The 21,136-nt window shown below is 56.5% G+C and overlaps 6 protein-coding genes across 6 annotated transcripts; 4 read left to right on the forward strand and 2 right to left on the reverse strand.

Annotated features, from left to right (window-relative positions):
• The first annotated feature begins 328 nt into the window (after positions 1–328).
• Positions 329–1,457, forward strand: GGS23DRAFT_563217 (histone H4.1). The gene is made up of 3 exons (XM_051516072.1): positions 329–712; positions 816–953; positions 1,038–1,457. Exons 1-3 carry the CDS (start codon positions 703–705, stop codon positions 1,199–1,201), a joined length of 312 nt encoding a protein of 103 aa, XP_051372878.1. The 5' UTR covers positions 329–702; the 3' UTR covers positions 1,202–1,457.
• A 4,519-nt stretch (positions 1,458–5,976) lies between these two features.
• GGS23DRAFT_563220 (uncharacterized protein) lies at positions 5,977–6,632 on the reverse strand (the record flags this gene model as incomplete). The annotated part of the gene is made up of 1 exon (XM_051516073.1): positions 5,977–6,632. A coding segment is annotated over exon 1 (248 nt), but the record flags the coding sequence as incomplete, so codon positions are not given.
• Positions 6,633–11,565: 4,933 nt separating this feature from the next.
• On the forward strand, positions 11,566–14,363 carry GGS23DRAFT_485548 (uncharacterized protein). The gene is made up of 2 exons (XM_051514352.1): positions 11,566–12,826; positions 12,914–14,363. The coding sequence occupies exons 1-2, from the start codon at positions 11,959–11,961 to the stop codon at positions 14,119–14,121; spliced, it is 2,076 nt and encodes a 691-aa protein (XP_051372880.1). The 5' UTR covers positions 11,566–11,958; the 3' UTR covers positions 14,122–14,363.
• Positions 14,364–16,010, forward strand: GGS23DRAFT_485576 (uncharacterized protein). Its single transcript, XM_051514353.1, has 2 exons — positions 14,364–15,326; positions 15,723–16,010. Exon 1 carries the CDS (start codon positions 14,605–14,607, stop codon positions 15,310–15,312), a length of 708 nt encoding a protein of 235 aa, XP_051372881.1. The 5' UTR covers positions 14,364–14,604; the 3' UTR covers positions 15,313–15,326; positions 15,723–16,010.
• Positions 16,008–17,348, reverse strand: GGS23DRAFT_485583 (uncharacterized protein). Its single transcript, XM_051514354.1, has one exon. It carries the CDS (start codon positions 17,044–17,046, stop codon positions 16,312–16,314), a length of 735 nt encoding a protein of 244 aa, XP_051372882.1. The 5' UTR covers positions 17,047–17,348; the 3' UTR covers positions 16,008–16,311.
• Positions 17,349–18,953: 1,605 nt separating this feature from the next.
• Positions 18,954–19,258, forward strand: GGS23DRAFT_563230 (uncharacterized protein). Its single transcript, XM_051516074.1, has one exon. It carries the CDS (start codon positions 18,960–18,962, stop codon positions 19,245–19,247), a length of 288 nt encoding a protein of 95 aa, XP_051372883.1. The 5' UTR covers positions 18,954–18,959; the 3' UTR covers positions 19,248–19,258.
• The last annotated feature ends 1,878 nt before the right edge of the window (positions 19,259–21,136 follow it).

Consider the following 21,136-nt stretch of genomic DNA (forward strand, 5'->3'; position numbering starts at 1 on the left):
TTATCCCTAGACACCTGCCTTACCTTAGGTGCCCTCTATCTGGGTAGGTAGGTACCTGTGACCCGCGCAAGTACCCAGGTACACGCCCTGCGCGCCTCGCCGCGAGGCGTGATGCGAATTGATGATTGGCCCAGGGGACCGATTTAGAGTTCTGCTGGGAAAACCCGTCCCGAAGAAGATTAGCGTGACAGCACGGTACGACGTGGTGCGGTAGGTACAGCCAGTGCCTGCGCCGTGCCGCCCTCCGATGCCCCCCCTCTCCGAATCCCTTTTTTCGATTGGCCAGTCCCGCTTCTGTTTACCATTTTTTTTTCCTTCTCTCTTTTTGGCTCTCTCTGCTTTTCTCTCTCCTGGCACTTGTACTTGGAATTATTCGTATTATTATTCTCATTATTATCTTACCTGCCCACGGTAGTATTATCTATCCATCCTTCGCTGCCCTGTACATTTTATTACCCCCCCCCCCTCTAGGCCCCCCCTTCCCTAAGCCGAACCCAGCTGATTCTGATTTCCTCCCCCTCCCGCTCACCCCGTCCCTTTATTTAAATCCCCCTCTCCCATTCCCCACGTTACCACCGTTCCTCTTTTTACTATTCTTCATCTACCACTCCGCTTCCACCTCAGCCTCATCTGCACCCACGCCATCACACACCATCTATCCATCTACAATCCCACTCTACTTCATCTCCAACCTCATTCAATATGACTGGACGTAAGTTGCATCCCCTCTTCAGCCGCACTGCATCGCAGGGCGGTCCCTCAGCCTTACCGGCAGAGCATGGTGAATAGCATCGCTGACCCGTCTCCCCTTGCAGGCGGCAAAGGTGGCAAGGGCCTCGGAAAGGGTGGTGCCAAGCGCCACCGCAAGATTCTGCGTGACAACATCCAGGGCATCACGAAGCCTGCTATCCGACGTCTCGCTCGTCGTGGTGGTGTCAAGCGTATCTCAGCCAGTAAGTCAAACCCCGCGCGTCTCGTCTCGTCGCCTCATCTCTCCCCGTAAATGGGTCACTCATACTGACGCGTCTTCCCCGCAGTGATCTACGAGGAGACGCGAGGTGTCCTCAAGTCCTTCCTCGAGGGCGTCATCCGTGACGCCGTCACCTACACCGAGCACGCTAAGCGCAAGACGGTCACCTCGCTCGACGTGGTCTACGCCCTGAAGAGGCAAGGCCGCACCCTCTACGGTTTCGGTGGTTAAGCGTCGTTGTTCTTGCATTGGGAAGGGAAGGGGTCTCACGTCGGTTACGAAAGTCGGTTTTCTCTCTAGCTCGCGCTCCCCCCTCGGGCGTGCCCCGGGTCATGATCATGGGATTTGGTTTCTGCGTTTACAACGGTGTTTGCTATTGTACCATAGGGTGGCCAACGGGGTCTGACTACCTAGATTTGCCCGTCTGGGTGTAATCAATCCGAAAAGGATTCTTGAACGTACCATTCTGTCTTGAATGACCTGTGACTGTCCCATCTGTCAGTCGTACGAGCTCCCATGGCCTGTGACCCTGCTACGTCGTGCCCAGTTACTAGCATCGCGGAGTCGCCAAGTCTGGAATTGATCCTACACGAAGGTAGAGTGAGTCATCGCCGTTAGACCGGTGGCAGCTATCCGGCCTGGGCGGAGACCTCTAGTCGTAGTGCCCCCCGACGCGGACACAACAGGGAAACCTAATACTACATAGGCGTGGCCGTATATCAAGATGTTTTCTATCAACTCGATCACGTAATCGGGGTTTCTACTGGTGCCTCTCGATAAACCTATCTGCCTAGGGCCATCCCGCCGAGCACTCGGCCGGAGTTGTTTGTGTTTTGTTGGGCACCGAAAGACGCGTAAGCGCCGGTACCGTGCCTGATATTCGGTATTTTAGGTTATAGAATTATGTATAGATTGTATCATGTTTCCCTCGTACAACTTTATTTTCACATTTATATTAGTTATGAATTCCGCTCCGGGGACTGTGAGATAACAATTACGCTTCGTAGATGTTTTGTCATGATGTTCTAATAGTGTAGATAGTTACCTAGATAGTAATTATGTGTATGATATGCTCAAGTTAATGCTATACAACGTGTACTGACGATCAATTTTTGCTTTCTTTTTGTCAATTCTTGACTCGTAGCTATATTAATAATACCTATGTACCATACCAGCAGTCGGCCCGCATACGAATATCCGTCTAACCCGCCAACGTAAGCGATTAAGTATAAGATACCCTGATCTCAAATGTAGCACGTCGTAGGTTTACGATTCTTTGTCGATCACCTGTGTCCTTTCCTTTGTGCTCTGGTGTTTCTTGCCGCACCTGGCAGAAGTTCACTAACCAATACGTTGAAAATCTAAGTTATGTTATCAAAATCAGGAAATGTAGTCGCTCATTGCTCCTTTCTGCCTGGGTGATACATGGCATAATACCGAAACACAAACCTTACTAACCCTAGATTTACTCCAGTAGATCGCCAAGTTGTTGGGCGTCTTGTTCCAAAGGCAGCTATCCCATCAAGCGAGATCCTCCTAGGTTCGGTTACTCGTTGTCCTAGTAATACAATCCGCGTATGGGTAGGTGGGAACACCAGTCTTGTTAAGATATTACGGCCTGGCAGCGAGAGAAATGACACAAAATTGCCCAGTGTTAGATATTTGGAGTTACCCTAGGCGTTGCTGTTAACTTTTATACACAGAGATAACATTTCATGACTCAACCGCGGCAAAATATAATACCTGTGTGTGGTCTTCGTTTAACCCGTGGTTCACGTCATTATTTTCCAGTGACTATCACCAGTTCGTCTATTATAACGGTTACTGCAGACGGCAGAACCCTCAGAAGCATAGAATACGAATATTTCCGGCTCATACGATGATTTCTATTACTTGGACTATCACCACGCTATTGTGAAGCACCAGTTGATGTCCCCTGAGCGCCGGCGTCCGCCGTCCACATATATACAAATATTAACACCACTAGTCAGAGGGGCAGCCTACTCAAGCAGTTACCCATCCCAGGGGTTATCCGAGCAACGCTCCACTCGCCGCGGCAACACGAAGACCACCAGACGCCGACACGAGAGCCGGGCGACTCTACGGGGGCACTAGGCTCCGACGTGGCCGGACAGGCCCGGGAACATGGCCCTACGACGCCAACGACTCCTCCGCCGCAGATCTACCAACCAGCCAGCGGGCACGAGAGGCCCGACCCGGCCACTTCACTACAAACTCCAGCAGCCTATCCTGCGCCTCCCCCTCGCGCGGCGTCTGCCTAGCAGCGAGCAGGCCCCTCGCGGTCGCAGCTGACGCACACCACGTCCTAGGGAGGGAGGGGGGGGGGAATCAGCAGGGCGGCCTGAGGCCGACAGCTGTGAGTCACGCAGCGCGCGGGGCTCCATGCAGGTCTGGGCTAGGCACGACGCCGGCGTGCTGGGCGTGGGTTGGGTGTGCTGCCTGTCCTTGACAGCGCGCGCGTCGCTGCCTGGACGCGGGCACGACCTCGTCGCCCCGAGGCTCTGCCGGCAGCCAGTCAGCGGCGCTGCGCCCGTCTCGCGGCCCTGACTGGCTCGCGGCCGCGTAGGGCAGACACGTAGGCGGGGCGGCGGCGCGCGGGCGCGCGCGCGGCTCCCACGTCGCGAGCCCGCCGGCGGTGCCACGGCATCCACTGGCGCCGCGGCGCGCCACGTCTCAGGCCCGTGCGACAGCGGCCAGCTAGGCGGCCGCAGGACGCTCGCGCCGCGAGATGCGCCTCCGCGCGAGGCAGGCAGGTAGTCATCTGCCGGGGGCGCCTGCCTCCCCGCAGCGGTTGGGCGCGGGAGATGGGTCGGGCCGGCACGGGGCTGCCCGCCTCGACCGCGACGTCGGGCTCGCGAGGACTGCCGCCTGCGGTCCGCACGCCCTGGCAACGTGATGCTGCGCGGGCGCGGTGGTTGGCCCGTCGGCCACGCACAGCATGCACACCGAGTTCGGGGCGGGCGCACAGGTTCGCGAGTTGGTCTGCGCTGCGCTGCGTGGAATGAGATGGGGATGGCTAGGCATCAGAGTCCCTGTGGCCGTCGAAGTAGGGGGGGCAGGGGGTAGCCGTAGGACTCGGGTTTCCCAGCGAGGTTTACTGTTCTGCGGCGCCCATCTCCTCTTGCCGCTGCCTTTACCGCGTCGATGCTCACCGGGCGTTGTCCTCTCTCTCACATGCCTCGGAGGCAGACCAGCGGTGGAGCTTACCCCTTTTCTCGGCCCCCTCCCCTAACCCCAACCCCAATCCCCGTCTGCCGCGCAGGAAGCGGTGCGCGGTAAATAAACGCCGCCGACGCCCATAGGAGCGTGAGGGAGGGCAGACACTCCAACGGGAGGAGGAGGGGAGAGGCATTTTCCGGCACCAGGCAGCGAACATCTACACCGAAAGGGGGCCGCAGATCCCATGACTCCTGTACTGGGAGCCTTCCGATGTCCGTGATAAGCCGTGTGCAGACGCACAGGAGGCGCGTGTTACCGCAGGTGCCACCAACGGAGAGGGAATATATGATACTCAAGTAGGGGGGGAGAGGGTTGAGAACGTTGGGAGGAGAAGATTCAACACGAACGTCTTGTCGGGATCGCGCCTTTTGGAGCAGATCGACTGCCTGGAAAGGTGGCTGGCGAGGCCTAACGATACCAACACACACCGTTATCTTACCTACGTAGAACCCATATTATGCCTCGTCTCACCTCGTCTACAGAGCTGTGAGATTCGTCCGCCTGTCAACCTCTGTCGTAAGTTACAAGTGACGGGCGAATAAAACCTTATCTACGGAGGGGGTGGGTGTCTTTGCTGGGTGGTCTCCCCCCCCCCCCCCCTCGAGGCCTGACACGAGCCTGTTGGATACATTTGCTATTCCTCGACCGGGTGGTGTTGGTGGTTAGGACTGACGAGTATTCTCCTCCCGCTCGCTCGGCCGAGGCTAGAAAGACGCCTTACACGTGGGGATGGGGTGTATAGGTGGGTACCTACACGCCGTCCATAGATTACTAGGCAGTAGTTACTAGGAAGTAGTTACTAGGAAGTAGTTACTAGGCAGTAGTTACTAGGCAGTAGTCTTCCTCGCAGGCTCCACGGACGATCTAATGCGGAGTTGCTGGCGGTGAGTAGGGAGTGGATGTTTCACGGCTACGACCTGGTCATCCCAGATACTGCTTATAGCTGCTCACTGTGACGTGTCGATGGCACTGCAGCGACGTTCCAGTAGGGCTGATCGAGTGCAATGTTCTACCTACGTTGAGGGCTTCAGCCTAGCCTTGCAAGACCCCTGAAACTCCTTGACTTCTCAAGCATGACTCACCCGGCACGCAGGCGATGATGCCTCGCTTCAGGGATGGCTAACGACAGGGCTGTAGAAGAGGGATGACCAAGCCACTGGCTTTCTCTGGGGCTATTCGTCCGGCACGGAATGCGCGTAAAGTGTTGATTTAGTAAGATAAGGAAATGTGTACTAACGGGGGCGGCCAGTGTAGTTGGCGACACTGCCCGGCTGGTCGCCGCGGAGTTGGCCCCGTACTGTTGGCACTGGAATCTCCAATAGTTGCGTCGTTGGGGATATCATATGTATGTTCACCAACACGGGCACGCCTGGAACCAATCAGTCCGAGGCCCGAGTTAGGGGCCGGACCGTCGGGGTGTGCGGGTCCATATATAGGGAGGTACTTCGTCGGGTCCGTAGGTGCTGGTACCCCGTGTACTTGGGGAGGTACATAGGTATTGTGGATAGGTACCTTCTTCGAGTATACCTCCTCAATTACGCGCCCTGCGCCACAACTAGGTACCCGGTGCGGCTGCCTCACCCGCATGTACGTACTTACATAGGCATGCTCAACGCTCAACGCTCAACGTCAGAGCCCGGAGCCCGAAAAAAAAAAAGATGGTGACGAGAGCGAACGAGGGAGAAGGAAAAGGAAAGGAAAATGATGAATAAAGGCGAAACGGAGATAGGCAAATAAATTCAAAGAGACACCTCGGGACGGGGTTGTATGGCGCCATAAGTAGGTACATACCCACTTACGGCCTGTGTGTAGGGCAGGTAGGTAGATACAGGTACCCAGGTGCCGGGCCTGTGCGAGGCATTACCGCTAGCGTTTAGGCGTTAGCTAGTTATCTCCGCCCTCGAACCTTGGCATGAGATTCCTAAGCTCTCCGTCATCCGTGGCGAACGTATGCCGGTGTCGTTATAGACAACAAGGCAAGTCGACGGTTGGCTTATTCTCCCGACCAAGAGATCTTCACGACACTCCCCGAACGGAACAAGGGAGAGAAGAGCAAAGAGGCGAAAGGAAAAATCAAAGGGAGGGGGGCGAAAACATACCCATGCCCGACAGCGCATTTTCAGCAATGTCATTACACGAATCTATAGGGAGGTAGGGTCGGTATGTATGCAGGCAAGTCTTCCACGTTCCATCGCACAAGGGCCCCGTCCGATCGCTCAGCCGCGACTGGTTCGTTACCACTGGGGCGTACGAATCTGCACGTGTTACCAGATCTCTCTCCTGTCCTTTTCCCCTGACGAGCTGACGCCCGCCTGGTTTAATTTTTTTCTTCTTCCCCGACGTGCTGGCGGGCCGAAGTCGGCCGGCCAGTAGGCGATGTTGCCTCGTTTATGACGTCGCGATGCGGTGATGTGCGTGCAGTGGGCAGCGCGGAGCCAACGGGCGGCATTCGGCCGGGGGCTGGTAGGGACCATCTCAGCTCAGCATGGAACTGTCCCGTACGTGCGTACGGCGGCGGGAGGAGGCCGCCGACAGGAATCGCGACGACCGACGAACGGATCTTGTTGGCTGCAGTGCACGCATGCCCACCAAGACATGCTCGCGCGACCGGGTCTTCCGTTTCGGTGCCTGTCCCCTTTTTTTCATGGTCGGAGATGGTTTTTGTGCGGGCGCAGAGAGGGAGAGATGAGAGATGTGGCCGTGGCCGTGGCCGTGCCTATGGGGCGCTTAGGCGGGAGCCGCGTGGACGGGAAACAAAGCATGGCAACCTCCATGCAATGCGGGGGGGTGCGATGGCGGAGATCCTCCCGTCTAGGAGGGACACGCGCTAGAGGCAGGCACTCCCTAGGTACCTAACGCAGGGTATGGCCCAAGGACTGCGATGATTGGCCCTACGCCGGTACACCACACGGTACATTCGAGCCCGCATCTGCGCTAGTCGACATGGGGTTTGCGACACCGACCGAGCCTAGAGCGAAGAAGCCACCAAATCGGGGCCGCCCGATGCTGCCACGCCGTAGACCCGTCCGGCCAGACTCGCCAGGACGCGTCTAGAAGAGGGAAGGGAAAAAAAAAAGAAAAGGAGGAATAAAGAAGGATGGTAAGGGACCTGGGCGCAACGTAACCTGTCCTGTCTCGTATCTTCTGGTCTCGACCGTCGAACTACGATTCCTAACCAGCTAACTGCCGCAGCCACGTGCGGCAGCTGAGGTGGTGCATTGGGCTGGGACCCAATCTGAGTAGGTAGTAATACCGTAGTCCCCACGTGGAGACGGCATCACGAAGGATGTCTATTTTCGACGAGTCCAGAGCTGAGTGCGACGCGGCTTCAGACTAAAAATGCCAGCTGGAGCTGGCTGAGCGCGTGTACGATGTGCGTCGAGTTCGCGCGAACCGATGGGAATGCAAAATCAGATTTTAGACTTTTCCATCTCGGGTCAGCACCGACGCATCCCTTGGAGCGGTAAGACTATGCGCAACATGTGCCGAATTCCTCCCCCTCTACCCTCCCATTCGCTTCGTATGTCGTATACACACTTTCCTGCACGCCCCCAACCCACCTTAGGCGTGCGTTCCAATTGCTTGGTATGAGAATTTTTTTTTCCTCTCCCGTCTTTGCATAGGCGACGGGAGGCGATTCTACCCGGCCTCCAGGAATGAATCGTCACCGACGGTGGATGCGATTGAGGTTGACTCGGCCGACCATCGGCGGCCTCTGCGGTTCGTCGGTGGCTTGTCGATATGAGATGGATGGATACCTACCGTACTGCGTCGATTTCTGGTCTCGTCAGCCACTCTTCATCTGCAAGAGTCACAATACTACTTTGCCGATATCTCTAATGCACCCTATGTCGAGGGCATCGAGTAGGAAAGCCGCAGTGTCTTTTTTTTTTCCTCTTCTTCCAGAACACCATCGGAGCAACCGACTTTGTGGGGCAGCTGCTTATAGCTTTGGCATAGCTGCACAGCCACATACCTACGTCTATCTATTTGTAGATACCTAGGTAGGTATTTGGCCCGGCCGAGCATTGACCCGGTACCTGAAGTTGTCTGCCCCCCCCTCAGGCAACCATCCTGCGTCTTGGAGAATGTTCCACGGCGTCTGCTGGTTGGTTCTGCTATTAAGCGAGGGTCCAGAATCCCCCATCTGAGCCAGATTGTCGGGACTCGCTTGTCTTAGATCGGTCGCCCAACAGGAAGAACAGGAGAAGCGGGCGCTGAGTTGTCAGACACGGGAGGGACTGCGTACTACAAAAAAAGAAAAAGAAGGAGAGCAAAGAAGAGAGAGGAGAGAGCCCAAGAGTTCTAGCCCCGAAACGGCGTCCGCCGCAGCTGCACCTGTGATATTCCCGGCAAGAAGGGATAGCTTGCGGCCGGGCTTTGGGTGTCTAGGAAATGCGCATCCCGAGCTCGGTGTCTGCGCATGAGCCCGAACCACGTAACCTCTAGATCCTGGGTAGAATAGCCCTTTTTAGTCATCGTTGAATGCTTCGACGGCTAGGAACACCTGTCAGCTGCGGCGGATCGGGTCGGGATTCAGTACCTACATACCTGTAGACACCTGCCTGCCAACCTGCAGCGGCACTACCTTCGGTACCAATGTATCAGCATCGTGCTTACGTCCTCTTACTACGCCTTGGAGATGCAATCGTAGGGCTGAATAAGGCCGAGTCTACCCCTCTGCAAAAAATTCGAACCTGAGATGATGCGCCAAGTAGGCTAATTTTTTTTTCAGGTGCTGGTTTACTGATCTCGTGTCGAAACCATATTATATCCGGTTGGTAATGTGCACGGCAGGTTATGTCAGCGTTGCGAATACCGACACCGTTACCGTGGTCGGCTTGGCGGTCCGCCTAACCTCTCTTTTTTCTTCAACTCCCAGTCTAGGCCTTCCCGTCATCGACCGAGGCGGCATAAATGCACGGAAATGTGTGCTGCCATGTCCGCGGCTTGGTGAGTGCTTGCCTAGCAAAAAAAAGTAGGCATATAGGGAATAGACGTAGGAGGCATGTTATCGTGAGTCGATAAGTTGGCTCCGTATAGAGACTATGACTGTGGGTCGACTGTGACCCGACTAACATGTGAGAGATGATCTGACTGGTAGCTGACAGGTGACCAACGCTTCGCGCAACTGCGACAGCTGTATCTGTACATAGATCTCACGTGCGCATACCTGATGGAGTCGGTCGGACTCGCAATCGGTTCTAGATGCGCATCTCTATTGTCTCGACGTCGAGGTCGACCGCGACTATGCTACGTTGTATCGAGCAAGCCGACACATATACCGGAGTGCACGTCTCGCCTGGGTCGGGATAACTTGGTCTCTGCTCGGAGAAGTCGGCCAGCCTGGAGCGCTCGGGTTTCTACCTACGTGTAGAGCGAGTGTGGCTTGCGAACAATCGAGAAGGGAGGCAGTGTAAAACATTAATAACCACCTGCACGTACCTTGGGGGTGTACCTGGCGGGTACATCGGGGGTACCCACATGTAAGTACCTAGCCTATCTTGCCGGAAATACCTCGGAGGCGTACCTAAGTCATTTGCTTACGCGGTACCCGGCGGGCTACGAGGGGTGAAATGACTACTCTAATCAATCTCAGTTATCGGACAAGCATCAGACGGGGGTCAGACCAGCCTGAGCATAGGTGCGGTTGATGATGCAACCCAGGTCAGAGTATGCATGCACAAACCCCGTACCGAGCATAACCTGTACAGATCCGAGGACTTCAGGTACCTAACACGCAGTAGACAGACACCCTGTCCACAGATAGGTATAGACACGTATCGCTGGAGGCATACATCGTCACATACCTACCTAGGTACGGTAGAGAGGTCTAGGTAGGTACCTAGGCAGTGGTGCATAATACGTGGACTGCTGTTTCGGTATGTACGACTTGTCCGGGCGGGGCGTCCCCCAAGATCGATAGGACATCAGGAGATAGGGGACTCACTGTCGGCCCTCGTCGATCTGAGTCCCGTCTTCGATGGAGGGGGAGGGGAGGGGGGGAGGGGGAGGTAATTCTACCTTAGGTGTAGGTACCTTACCTGCCTAGGTACCTGCCTAGGTACCTGCCTAGGTACCTGCCTAGGTAGGTATATAGGCTGCAGTCTGTCGAAGATAGTTACATTAGGTACCTCCTCTAGTCAAGTATGTTAGGTATCTTGGCAGCCAGGCGCATATTTTTACCATGTGTACATCCAAGCTGCGGAAATCGCTACGTCATGGGCATCTGACGGACTATGGGACCACTCGTCGCTTGCGCTGGTTGTCAGTATCGTACGCCTGTCTCTCTCCTCTGCGCGGAGGAGGAGGTATATACATACATGATGGCGCACGTAGTTGTTGGATGCACAAGACTCTGTCTGTCTCTAGGATCAGCATGTTTGTAAATGTCCTCGGTGGCTGCCCTAAGGTGCCTGCGTACCTTTGCTACGAATGCGCCCTCGACACGCCGAGGCGCCGAATCGGCATACCCTACTGACATAGACCTGGCGGATGCATGAAGAAAGGGACTATCCCAAAAAGCATTTGCATTGGGGAAATTCCCACACGGCCTATGAGTCGGCAGGGAGCCTATACGCACACAGACATTGGTATATACACACACATGCGCACACGCATACATACATATATATATATATACCTGCTTTCAGATCGTGTATATAAAGAGGCATGTGAGAGAGGGCAATCCTCCTCTCACTCAGCATCGCCCGGACAACTCGCCTCGCAAACGCGACAACGCTCTGGGAAGCAAAGCAAGCAGCGCCAACATACCACACATACCACCGACGCACCGCGCGCCAATCAGACCTCGACCGGCTGCACAAGGGACTTCTTGAAGCAGCGCTCAGGCTAAAAAGGCCGATACGGACACGAAGAAGACCCCCTCGAGGAAAAACAAAGACGGACGCACCCCTCCCAGGCCGATAAGCCGGTTGGGCCACATGACCCCAGCGCTTCATTATCAAGCCATCATCATTATTCCTGCCTACCACCTGATTTGGCGCCCATCCGGCTCTCGACGAGACCAAGACAAGAGAAAGAGAACTGCGCCGGCACGAGAGAACGTAGCCAGAAAAGCCCGTCGGTCCCGTGGTCCTTTCTCTCTCTCTTCAGCGACTGAGCCGGCGCAATCCGGGTTTCGCGAGTCGCTCTGGCCCCAGCCGAGCCAGGTTACGCAAGGAGGAGCCCCTCTCTTTAAGCTTCGCTTTTATCGCACTCTTTCCATCGAGGGAGGGCTTGGAGGTGACACAGGCAAGCGCACGGCCGGACGCTGCACCGGACCTACCTAGGTACCTACCGACTGTTCAAGTACCCGCCGCGAAAGTACATGTACCCAGGGTACTTAAGTACCTCCAGCGTCCACCCTGGTACCTGAGGTACTTGGCACCCGTCTGCGTCAACACCCACCCACATTAGGTACTCGCACCTACCGACAGGGGACCCCCCCGGTCGCCTTCATCGACCTTCTCCTGCTCTCCTTACGTAGTGCATAACTGTACCATAGTACTCATACGGACCGCAACCTCCAAAAGCTTTTATAAGTCTTTTCTAATCGCCACTTCCCTCCCATCCACCCCACAAATCCGCCTACCTTCACCTCATTTTGCCATACTCTCAACTCCTCGATCTTACTTACACAAGACTCCTACTTCTACCCTCATTGCCAATCCCACTTATCGACCGCCAGCGCAAGCATCACTCGAAGTCCGTCTCCTCTTCGCCCGACCACCGTGTCGTTACACAGTATGATGCTGGCTCACAACAGCAACAATTCCTTGAGACCTCTCCAGTACTACTCCCAACCATCGTCCTTCGAACCCGGCAACGCGAACTCGAACCACATCGCTTACGGTAGGAACCACAGCTTTCCCACCGAGGCCGCCGCCTCCGCCTCGACTCTGGACAACATCCCCGCCGCTGCCGCCGCCGTCGCTGCCTCCCAGAGATATAGGGCTCCGGCGGCTCACCCCCTGCAGCAGGCTTTCGACCAAGGGAACACAGGCCAGGGCTTAGGTCAAGTGTCGGAACTGCTACCGCCGGGCGCGTCGTGGATGCTTCACAGCCAGCAGACTCCCAGGGCTTCGAGTCGCTTCCACCACCGCGAATCCTCCTATTCGTCGCTGGGATCTAACGGGCCAGCCTCGCCATACAACCCGAACACGTCCAACCCGCACATCGCCGTCGCCGACTCAGGCCATGACGGGTACCCTGAGGTGGGCGGCCAGGAGAGCAACTATTCGTACAACCCGGGCAAGGCGGCGCCCCTGTCGGACGGCTTCTACACCTTGACCAACTTCAACAGCAGCAGTCGGGAGAGCAACAACACCAACAGCGCCAGCGCCAACCACCACGACGCCATCAATAACCAACATTCCCTTCGCGATGTGACCATGGCCGACAACTTGTCGGCTCGGCCGAGCCAGCAGCCGCGGCCCCAGCGCAAGATACGAGGCGGCCGAGGCTTAGGCTCGCCTGCTGAATTGTCGATAGGCGGTGGCGGCTCGTCTGCGAAGTCCCATCCGGTCTCGGTGGCGACCAGTTCAGCTGGTGGTGACTCACCCGCCACTCCCTCGTTGCACGAGGCCGAAGAGGATAATCGCAGGCTTAGGACTGGTGAGGCCTCCACCCCAACCACGCAGTTCCCGTGCGACTATGACTATGACATTGATGGCTGCTCACACTTCTCCGATGGCGCCGTAGTTTTCCACAACAACGTCCCCAAGCTGGACCGCACCTTGACCGACATCTATAACGACGAGCTCTACAACCCAAACTTGACCATCGGATCAACCTCTCCCTCACCTAAGACCCACCTCGCCATGTCGCCAAGCAACGACCTGTTCGCCCAGAGGCTCCAGGCAGCGAATAGTCAGCACCTGAGCGCCGTCCAGTCTCCCGTCTCCAGCACCTCGCGGGACGGCCAGTCACCATTTCGCCAGGGCTCTCCGTACGCGGCCGCCATCGGCGATTTCCCCCAGGTAAACCTAGATCAAGTGCGACTCGGGTCGGCACGGCAGATGCGGCAACAACACAAAGCGGAGCGCGACGCCAAGGAACTACAGCAACACATGGCGCGCAACTCTACGCAGCAGCAAGGCACCCCGAATACCATCTCGCCCAAGGATGCCATGCTCGATTTCACCGAGCCGGACGATGCTTCCGCCATGCCCTTGTTCCCGCCGCCGCAGGACTCGAGTAGCCACTTCAAACTCGAGGCGCCAAGCAATAGCGGCAATGTCGCAACCTCGAGGGGCATCCCCCAACACTCGAGCCCGCCATTCCCGACGGTTTCCTCAACGCCCATCCAGAGCTCGTTCAGCTTTTCTATGCCTAGCAATATCCAGGTATCACCGCAGTATTCTTTCGTCGCGCACCGGCAGCACCGATCCACGCCCACGACATCCGCATACTCGCGCGTCAGCTCGGCCGAAGCCAGCAACTCGGACGGCGGCGACGCGCCCGCCCAGAGGCCCGCCGGAGCCAGCGCGGACGGCGGCACGTATACCTGCACTTACCACGGCTGCACCCTACGGTTCGAGACGCCGGCTCTGCTGCAGAAGCACAAGCGCGAAGGCCATCGACAAGCCAACTCCCTGCACCACATCCGGCCGTCGTCGTCGGGCGACATGTCAGGCATCATGTTCAATAGCCAAGCCGGCCCTCACAGGTGCGACCGGATCAACCCCAGCACGGGCAAGCCGTGCAATACGATGTTCTCGCGGCCCTACGATCTTACGCGGCACGAGGATACGATTCACAACGCACGCAAGCAAAAGGTGCGGTGCGACCTCTGCGCCGAGGAGAAGACGTTCAGCCGAGCAGACGCCCTGACGAGACATTACCGCGTGTGCCACCCAGATATGGAGTTCCCCGGCAAACATCGGCGACGAGGCGGCACCAGCGTCTGAGCCGGCGGCACGCCCATCAGCCGCTGGTCTGGGAGGGTTGGGCTCGTGCGACACGGCGGGCGGCCCTCGTCCGGCGGCAGCGCCGGGGACGAATCCATTGTCTCACGAAGGCCGGTCGGGCGTGTGGAAGACTCTAGAAGGCGTGCATGCTCGATTGGGGTGCAAGTACTTAGCCGGGACGGTACAAGGCGCGGTTACATGCGGGGGCGTCGACCGGCTTGGGTTACGAGCGTAGCATCCAGGGTCCAAACGTCAATCTGCAGGGTCCTGCAGCCGACTCATGCACCTAGCTATTTGCGGCATGGTGGTACTGGCGCTGGTTCGGCTGGTTGCTGGCTGCTGGCTTTGGCCCCATCCAGGACCCCTGCACCGGCCCTCTCTCCGCAGTACGACAGCGAAGCCCTGCTTCTATGACGTCGCCCCCCCTCCTGACGTCACCGCACCGAGAGCCTTGGAAAAAAAAAACATAGGCGACGGGCGTGCATGGGACTGGTATCACCACTTACATCATACTCCGCCCTCGCTTGCCGTTGTTTTGCATCATCGACAATCCTTCGGGTGCATTCCGTCGGACTAGCTCATCCTAGATTCCGTTTCCGACCCAGGCCCAATCACCCCGTGGGTGAGGCGGTCGGTTTTCCTCTCCCGATTCCTGTCTGGAACAGGCGCACACATCATGATGTCGCGCATCTGTCATATCTATGCATTCTGCGGGGTTCCTGCGCGAGAATTTGCGGAAGACGGGGGTTTCGCTTGGGGATCGGGTCATCGAGACCGGAAACTCGGCAGAAAATAATAAAAACACTGCATCAAAACAAGGGCGGGATTAGTGAATCGGGTCTAAACGCATATTTCTTTTCTCGTTTACGTCACCGAGGATATTTCCTAGGGGAAAAGGGGCGGATGGGAGAGACCCCTTCAATTCCGGGGGCTATAGACTGGGGGAAATCAAAAATTGCCGGCATCAGATCAGCGACTACGCATATTTGCTTCGTATCGCCTGCTTTCTTCTTCTTCTTCCTCTTCGTTATCTTCTCGCATCCGCAGTTCACTAAATGTACCACTAGCCAACCCCGTGTATACAAATTTGTAAGCTCGCCGCCAGTGAGCGTCCGTGTTGGTCACCACCTGTACTATTATACTGGGATTGGAGCGGCTGCCACTATATTGCTATCACGCGATCGTTGTTAGCCCAAGGAGAGATGGTGTGTTGCCTTTTTTTTGGGGCTTTTCTTTTTTTTCTTTTCCCTCTTTTTTTTCCCCCAGTTCTGTTTTCGGTTTTCTGGACGAGATAACAGGACAAGGCTGCTTCGGGGAAGCTGCTCATGACGGGACGATCATATATCTACTTTTTTACGACTGCATGGGATCGGCGGGATTTCCTCCAACCTCCTTTTTCAGCAATACATGAAAGGACATGCATATATATATATATATACCTACTCACGCGATGCACGAGCATAGTGGCGGCGGCAGCGGCAGCGGCAGGCGATATTATATATTGTACTCAGGATGAGAGGTGGGGCGGGGGGGGGGGATGGGACAGATGGGACAGAGATTTTTCGCATGTACGATACGGCTAACGTCGCCTGTCTGAAAAGGTGATATATCCCGTTGCCGAGGAGAGAGGACAAGAGAGAGGACAAGAGAGGGGGGGGGGTGGTAGGAATGTCCCCGGACCCGGCTCCGGCGCCGGGGCGCAAAAGAGGTGATGGGAGGAAAGGGAGGGAGAGAGGACATATAGACGACAGAAATGACACTTCGCGCGAGGGGGCTTAGCTAATTACTACATACCTTCGGGACCCCTACCCGCCCGGCGGGCATAGTAATAATGCTAATGATGCTACCTAGAACCTCTCGGATCTTGATTACTGGTGACGGATCTGGTTTTTCTTTTCTTTTCTCTTTTTATTTTTATTTTTTTTTTTGGTATTTGGCTCCCGCTTCCGGGTGCTTGGCTGCGTGCGTAGCATTAGCAATCGTGGTAGTTGGTAATGGCTGTGGTGGTGGCAGTGGTGACTCTCTCCATAATGCGCGTCTAGTCTTACCACATACATACTCATACATTCATTCATTTATATATAGAGGTATATATGGGTATATATATACATATGTGATAATGATAACACGTACGTGCCTCCCTGCGCCAGCGATGACGGGCAGTCCTCGCGGCCCCCCCCTTCTTTCCTTCTACGTGTGTCTCACGCACGGGAGCGCGCTGCTCCCAGCATTTCTGGGTCGACATACCTGGATAGGTAGGTAGGCAGGCAGGCCGGCGTAGACGCAGATCGAGGGCTCTCGATGGGACGGGGGGGTGCGGAAGGGGAAAGGGGGGGTGGGGGGTGTTCGTAGCGTCGTCTTGTCCCGTGGTTCTTTTGTCTTTCCCTTAATTCGTTTTCCTCTTTTCGTCTGGGCGGCAGTCCTGGATCGAGCAGACGATGCCAGACGAGAGAGAGAGAGAGAGAGAGAGGAGGCGCGAAGCGAAGCGAGGCGAGCGGGCGAGTAGGTATGTTGCCGTACCACGCCATATCCGGGCCGCGATCGAGCGAGCATCATTCGTCGTCGACTGTTTTTGTCTTTTTCTTTGCTTCTTTCGTCTCTTACCCGTGCGTGCGTTGCGTGCGTGGGCTGGCCGGGATCGAGGATGTTCTGGCGGGCAGGATGGTAGGATGGCAGGATGGGGGGAGACCCCTCCCCTCCCTCTTCCCAGCGCCCGGCCATTGGCCCGTCCCGCTCCCTTATCCTTCCCCTACCCCACCTGCGATAGGTTGGTGCCGTCGCTGCGCACGCAACTTGTTGTTTACTCCCGCAGGCTGCTTGGCTGCTCTGCCATTGGGCCCCCAAGCTTCGACTTCGTCTTGGCGGCGGGGCTTTGCGAAGGTGAGCGTATCTGCAAATGCCTATGTGCGTGTAGCAGAGTTGCATTTTTTGGTTGAGATCGGGTGGGGAAGAAGGAAGAGAGAGAGGCGGGCGGGGGATGCTACGGTGGACTGCCTGACCTACCTACCTACCTACCTACCTACCTCTCTACCTTATGTACCGACATCTCGCCCATGCATGTCTACGCGGGCGCAGGCTAGGGACGGGATGTGAGATGCTGGTCTGTAGGTAGGTAGGTAGGTAGGTATGCATGCCATGTGTCCATGCTATAGGTAGATAGGTAAGTAAGCAGGTAGGCAAGGATGAGGCGAGCAACAAGTGCCAAGGAGATGGGTAGGTAGGTAGGTATCTAGATATCTGAGGGATAGGCGCCGGAGTGAAGTCCGCGTGGGTGTTTATACCTACCAATAGGCCGAAAAGACCAATTGCAGCGGCCCGGCCATCTGATCAGGCGATGCTACCCTCGTTATTAGGAGTCCCCTCTCGCTCTCGATGTTGGACCCTTGATCATCGGCCGGTCCGGCTCTAGAGCTGCACGGTAGTACCTCAGGTAGGCAGGCAGAGAGAGGCTTTACCCGGACCTCCTTGGCTGTAATGCGCATGCACGTGCGCGCTCTGGTATGTCCCTCGCCAGCCTGCCTTCTCCTATTCCCACCTACCGCATGCACACACACAGACACACACCTCGATACAGGTCTGAATGCCTGCATGGTCAGACCTCCTGCCAGCATGTCTTGGTATGGAGGCTAGCTGTCTCCCCAATCTACGCACCCACGTAGGAACGTAGTACCTACCTAACGTAGGACCGCACTCGGATCTTTGTCCTTTCCTCTCCCCCCCTCCTCTCCCCCCTTTTCGTTTTTCCATTTGCTTTTCCCTTCTTGGCGATGAGAGCTAGTTTTGCCCCCCCAGGGTCCGGGTCGACACCCACCTGCTCTACCCTACCCCACTGGCGGCGTGCTTCACTACCGCCCGTCGTTGAGGCTGCACATAATTACCGCAACACGCAATGCGGGTAATCCGCAGGACGGGAAAACAAAAAAAAAACAATACAATTAGGGGAATTTGGGTTTGGTGGGATCACCGTGGGTTCGGGGTGTAAAATGACTGGAGGCAAAGCTCACCACGTGTTGGCGGTGCTGTATGGAATGTGTGTGCGGACAAAGCCGGCCGGCAGCTGTTGGGAAAGGGGAGCGGAGAGAGAGAGCTGTTTTGGGAGCGTTCGTGTGGTAGTGGCGTGGCGGGGGGGGGGGGGGGACGACCTTGGGGAGGACGAGCTGTCGATCGTGTCCTACCGGCCTCGACCTGGCCCTGCCTATCCCGTCTCACCTGCTCCGCGAAGAGAGGCTGCCGGGCGTGGTTGGTCTAGCGACAGGCGTCGTGGGCGGACGGCCGAAATTCGAGCAGGTGGAGGCTTGGTGCGTCGGCCAGGCCACTGGTGGAGGCGAGTGGCATTGTGTCTTACTTGCAGCTGCGCAGACAGCTAAGGGACCTAGGTAGGTATGTCTCGTGCGTGTTTCTGCCGACGGCTGGCTGGACGGATCGGTCGGTTCGAGCAGATCCGTAGTCGATATCGCATTTGGTTCGCTGCCCTCTACGGGGAGGGGAGGAGTAGGAGGAGGAGGAGGTAGGTGGGTTAGGTAGCTTTCCGCGAGTTGTCAAGTTGTCGACGAGAAGTTGTCAGTGCAATTGCCAACCACCCACGTAGCTACGAGGTTATTACCTTACCTATCCGGCCTAGGTGGTAAGAACCTTGGCTTGCCGGCTCAACGTGGCGTCGTCAACACAACCCGCCTGAGCCAACCCGGCGTAGCGAACCCCCAACCTACGCAGAGTGCCGGCTTGGCCCCCGAAACAGCGTCGACAAAAACATGTCGTATCCGGGAAGGGAATAGGCGGGAGATGGCGCGGTACGAGCGCCAGATTAGGCCGCCTGCCGTAGTGGTTATGTAGGTATAATGTCGGCTCCGTTCCCATCCCCCTTCACCGGAAATGCGAGCTGGGTGCCATCCAACGTCTCCTATTACCCCGTCTCGATAGCCTTCACCGGTATAGATGCATGCCTACCTGCCTATGCGCCGCCTATGCCTGTGCGCTCTGCCACCGGTCAGCTATTGGTGGTAAGTAGGAGAGACGTCTGCCATCTCCCGTTATGCATGCACCTCCTGGGCATGTACTTACTGTATATATACGCCTACCTGCTTCCCCCTCGACCTATAGGTATAGGCATATCGATGCTAGGCTAGGCGAGGAGACCGGGGAGGGGGGGGGGGGCGAGGCCTGTCGGCGGGGATACGTATGGCGGGTTGTGTGGTTCCAGATCGTGAGGACGACGCAGCGAAGGGGTATGCAGGGAGCGAGCAAGCAACACAATGCGACGGCGGCCTGATTCGGGGTGTGGATGGACGTGGATGGCAGATTCGCAACGACGGCGAGGGGTGAGAGGTGCAGAGAGGATGATGCAATTGAGCATGGGAAAGTGAGCAGGGGGAAGGGGGAAAGACAGCCCTACGTAGGTCGATATTCGACCTGATCTCCCTGCATCGGTCGAACGGTGGCTCCCCTTCTCTCTTCTCTGCTATCTACCTGTTTCTGTCTCTCGATTAGGCACGTAGACGAGTTGCCATACGTTACCCACGCATGTACGAAGGGACGTGGTACCTCCTTTCCGGCCTGCCTTTTGGCACCCGACCTCTGCTGTGTCCCTACACGTCAGGATGTACCTACCTACATCAGTATTGGAACTACTACCCGTACGTACCTACATACCTCTAGGTAGCTGCCTTAGGCAGGTATCTACCTCGGGTTAGGTACGTGTCTTGGGTACCTTAGGTACCTAGACCTAGGTACCTAGATGCATGTCTCAGCCAAAACTGGCCTGACCGACTCGGCCCTCACCAGCGCCTGCAAGATCGATGGCCATTTGCGCCGCTTCCCTCCTTACCCCGCCGATCGCCATCCCATTCCTGCCTGTCGTGTACGCACCTGCCTCCCAACAACTACCTGAGGTACCGGAGGTATCTACCTGCGTCAGGTACCTGGAGGTGACATCCAGCAGAAAGAGCATGTTGCAGATAAACAAACACGGAGGCGCTGCTGATTGCATCAGGTATTGAGGTAGGTAGGAGGTATGTACGCACCTTAGGTAGGTATCTAAGGTACCTACCTACCTACCTCTTGTCTTGTCTACGTGTGCATCAGGTTACCTATATATCATTAGGTACCTACCTACCTACCTTACCTAACGTAGGCATGTCAGGTAGGGGATGGTACCTAAAGCTAGGCCAAGCTTCGGAGCGGCTGCGACAACGTGATAGCCCCCCCCCCCCCCCCCCTTTTTCTTGTCTTATCCTCTTATCGTAGCTAGGCGTAGGAGGTAGAGGTAGGTATCGTATCGTGTCGTCGTATCGTCTAGTATAGCATCGTATCGTATTGTTGCGTCGCTCAAAGGCAGGGTCCTCTCGATCCAACACACTCCATTGCATATCGCGTCAACACATGCCTCCCTCGGCCGCGCATCCACACGCATCACGCCAGTGCAGAACATAATATATATCACAATCTATATGATATGCGCACACATACCACATACCTACCTATCCCTACCTGCGTACATCTATACACACATATACGTACGCGCGCAGCGGCTTCGTGTCAGGACGAGGCAGGATCGCCCAGATGCCCAGATGTCCGGGTTGGGAAAACAGTAACGCCCATCGCCATCGGAGCCCGTCGCCGACGTCGTCATCGTCGCCGTGAAGTATCTACCTGCCTACCCAACCAGCAACCCGCTGCCGATGTCTGCCAGAGCCAGCGCCTTACCGAGTAGCCCTACCCTCGGTATAGCTCGGGTACCCACCCACCCTCGTCTTGTGGGAGCGGAGCCCCTCGTATCATACGTAGGTATGCGCTATGCCAACCCACTATCGGCGGATGCCCCATCGTATCCCGCCAGACGACATGTCAAATTCGCACGCCATTGCTCGCCCTACCTGCATATGACTAGGGAGAAGCCCGCAACTCGGCCGCCAGCATGCCAGCGTTGCGGGCTGCGCTGTGCTGGGCAGGGCAGGGTCGGTTAGGTGAGCACCTTACTGATGGCTTCGACGCCTCCCACTGTGCTGTTGTTATGACC

This window comes from Durotheca rogersii (genome assembly GCF_024521655.1).
Source record: "Durotheca rogersii strain YMJ 92031201 chromosome Unknown GGS23scaffold_7, whole genome shotgun sequence".
Taxonomy (NCBI): Eukaryota; Fungi; Ascomycota; class Sordariomycetes; order Xylariales; family Xylariaceae; genus Durotheca; species Durotheca rogersii.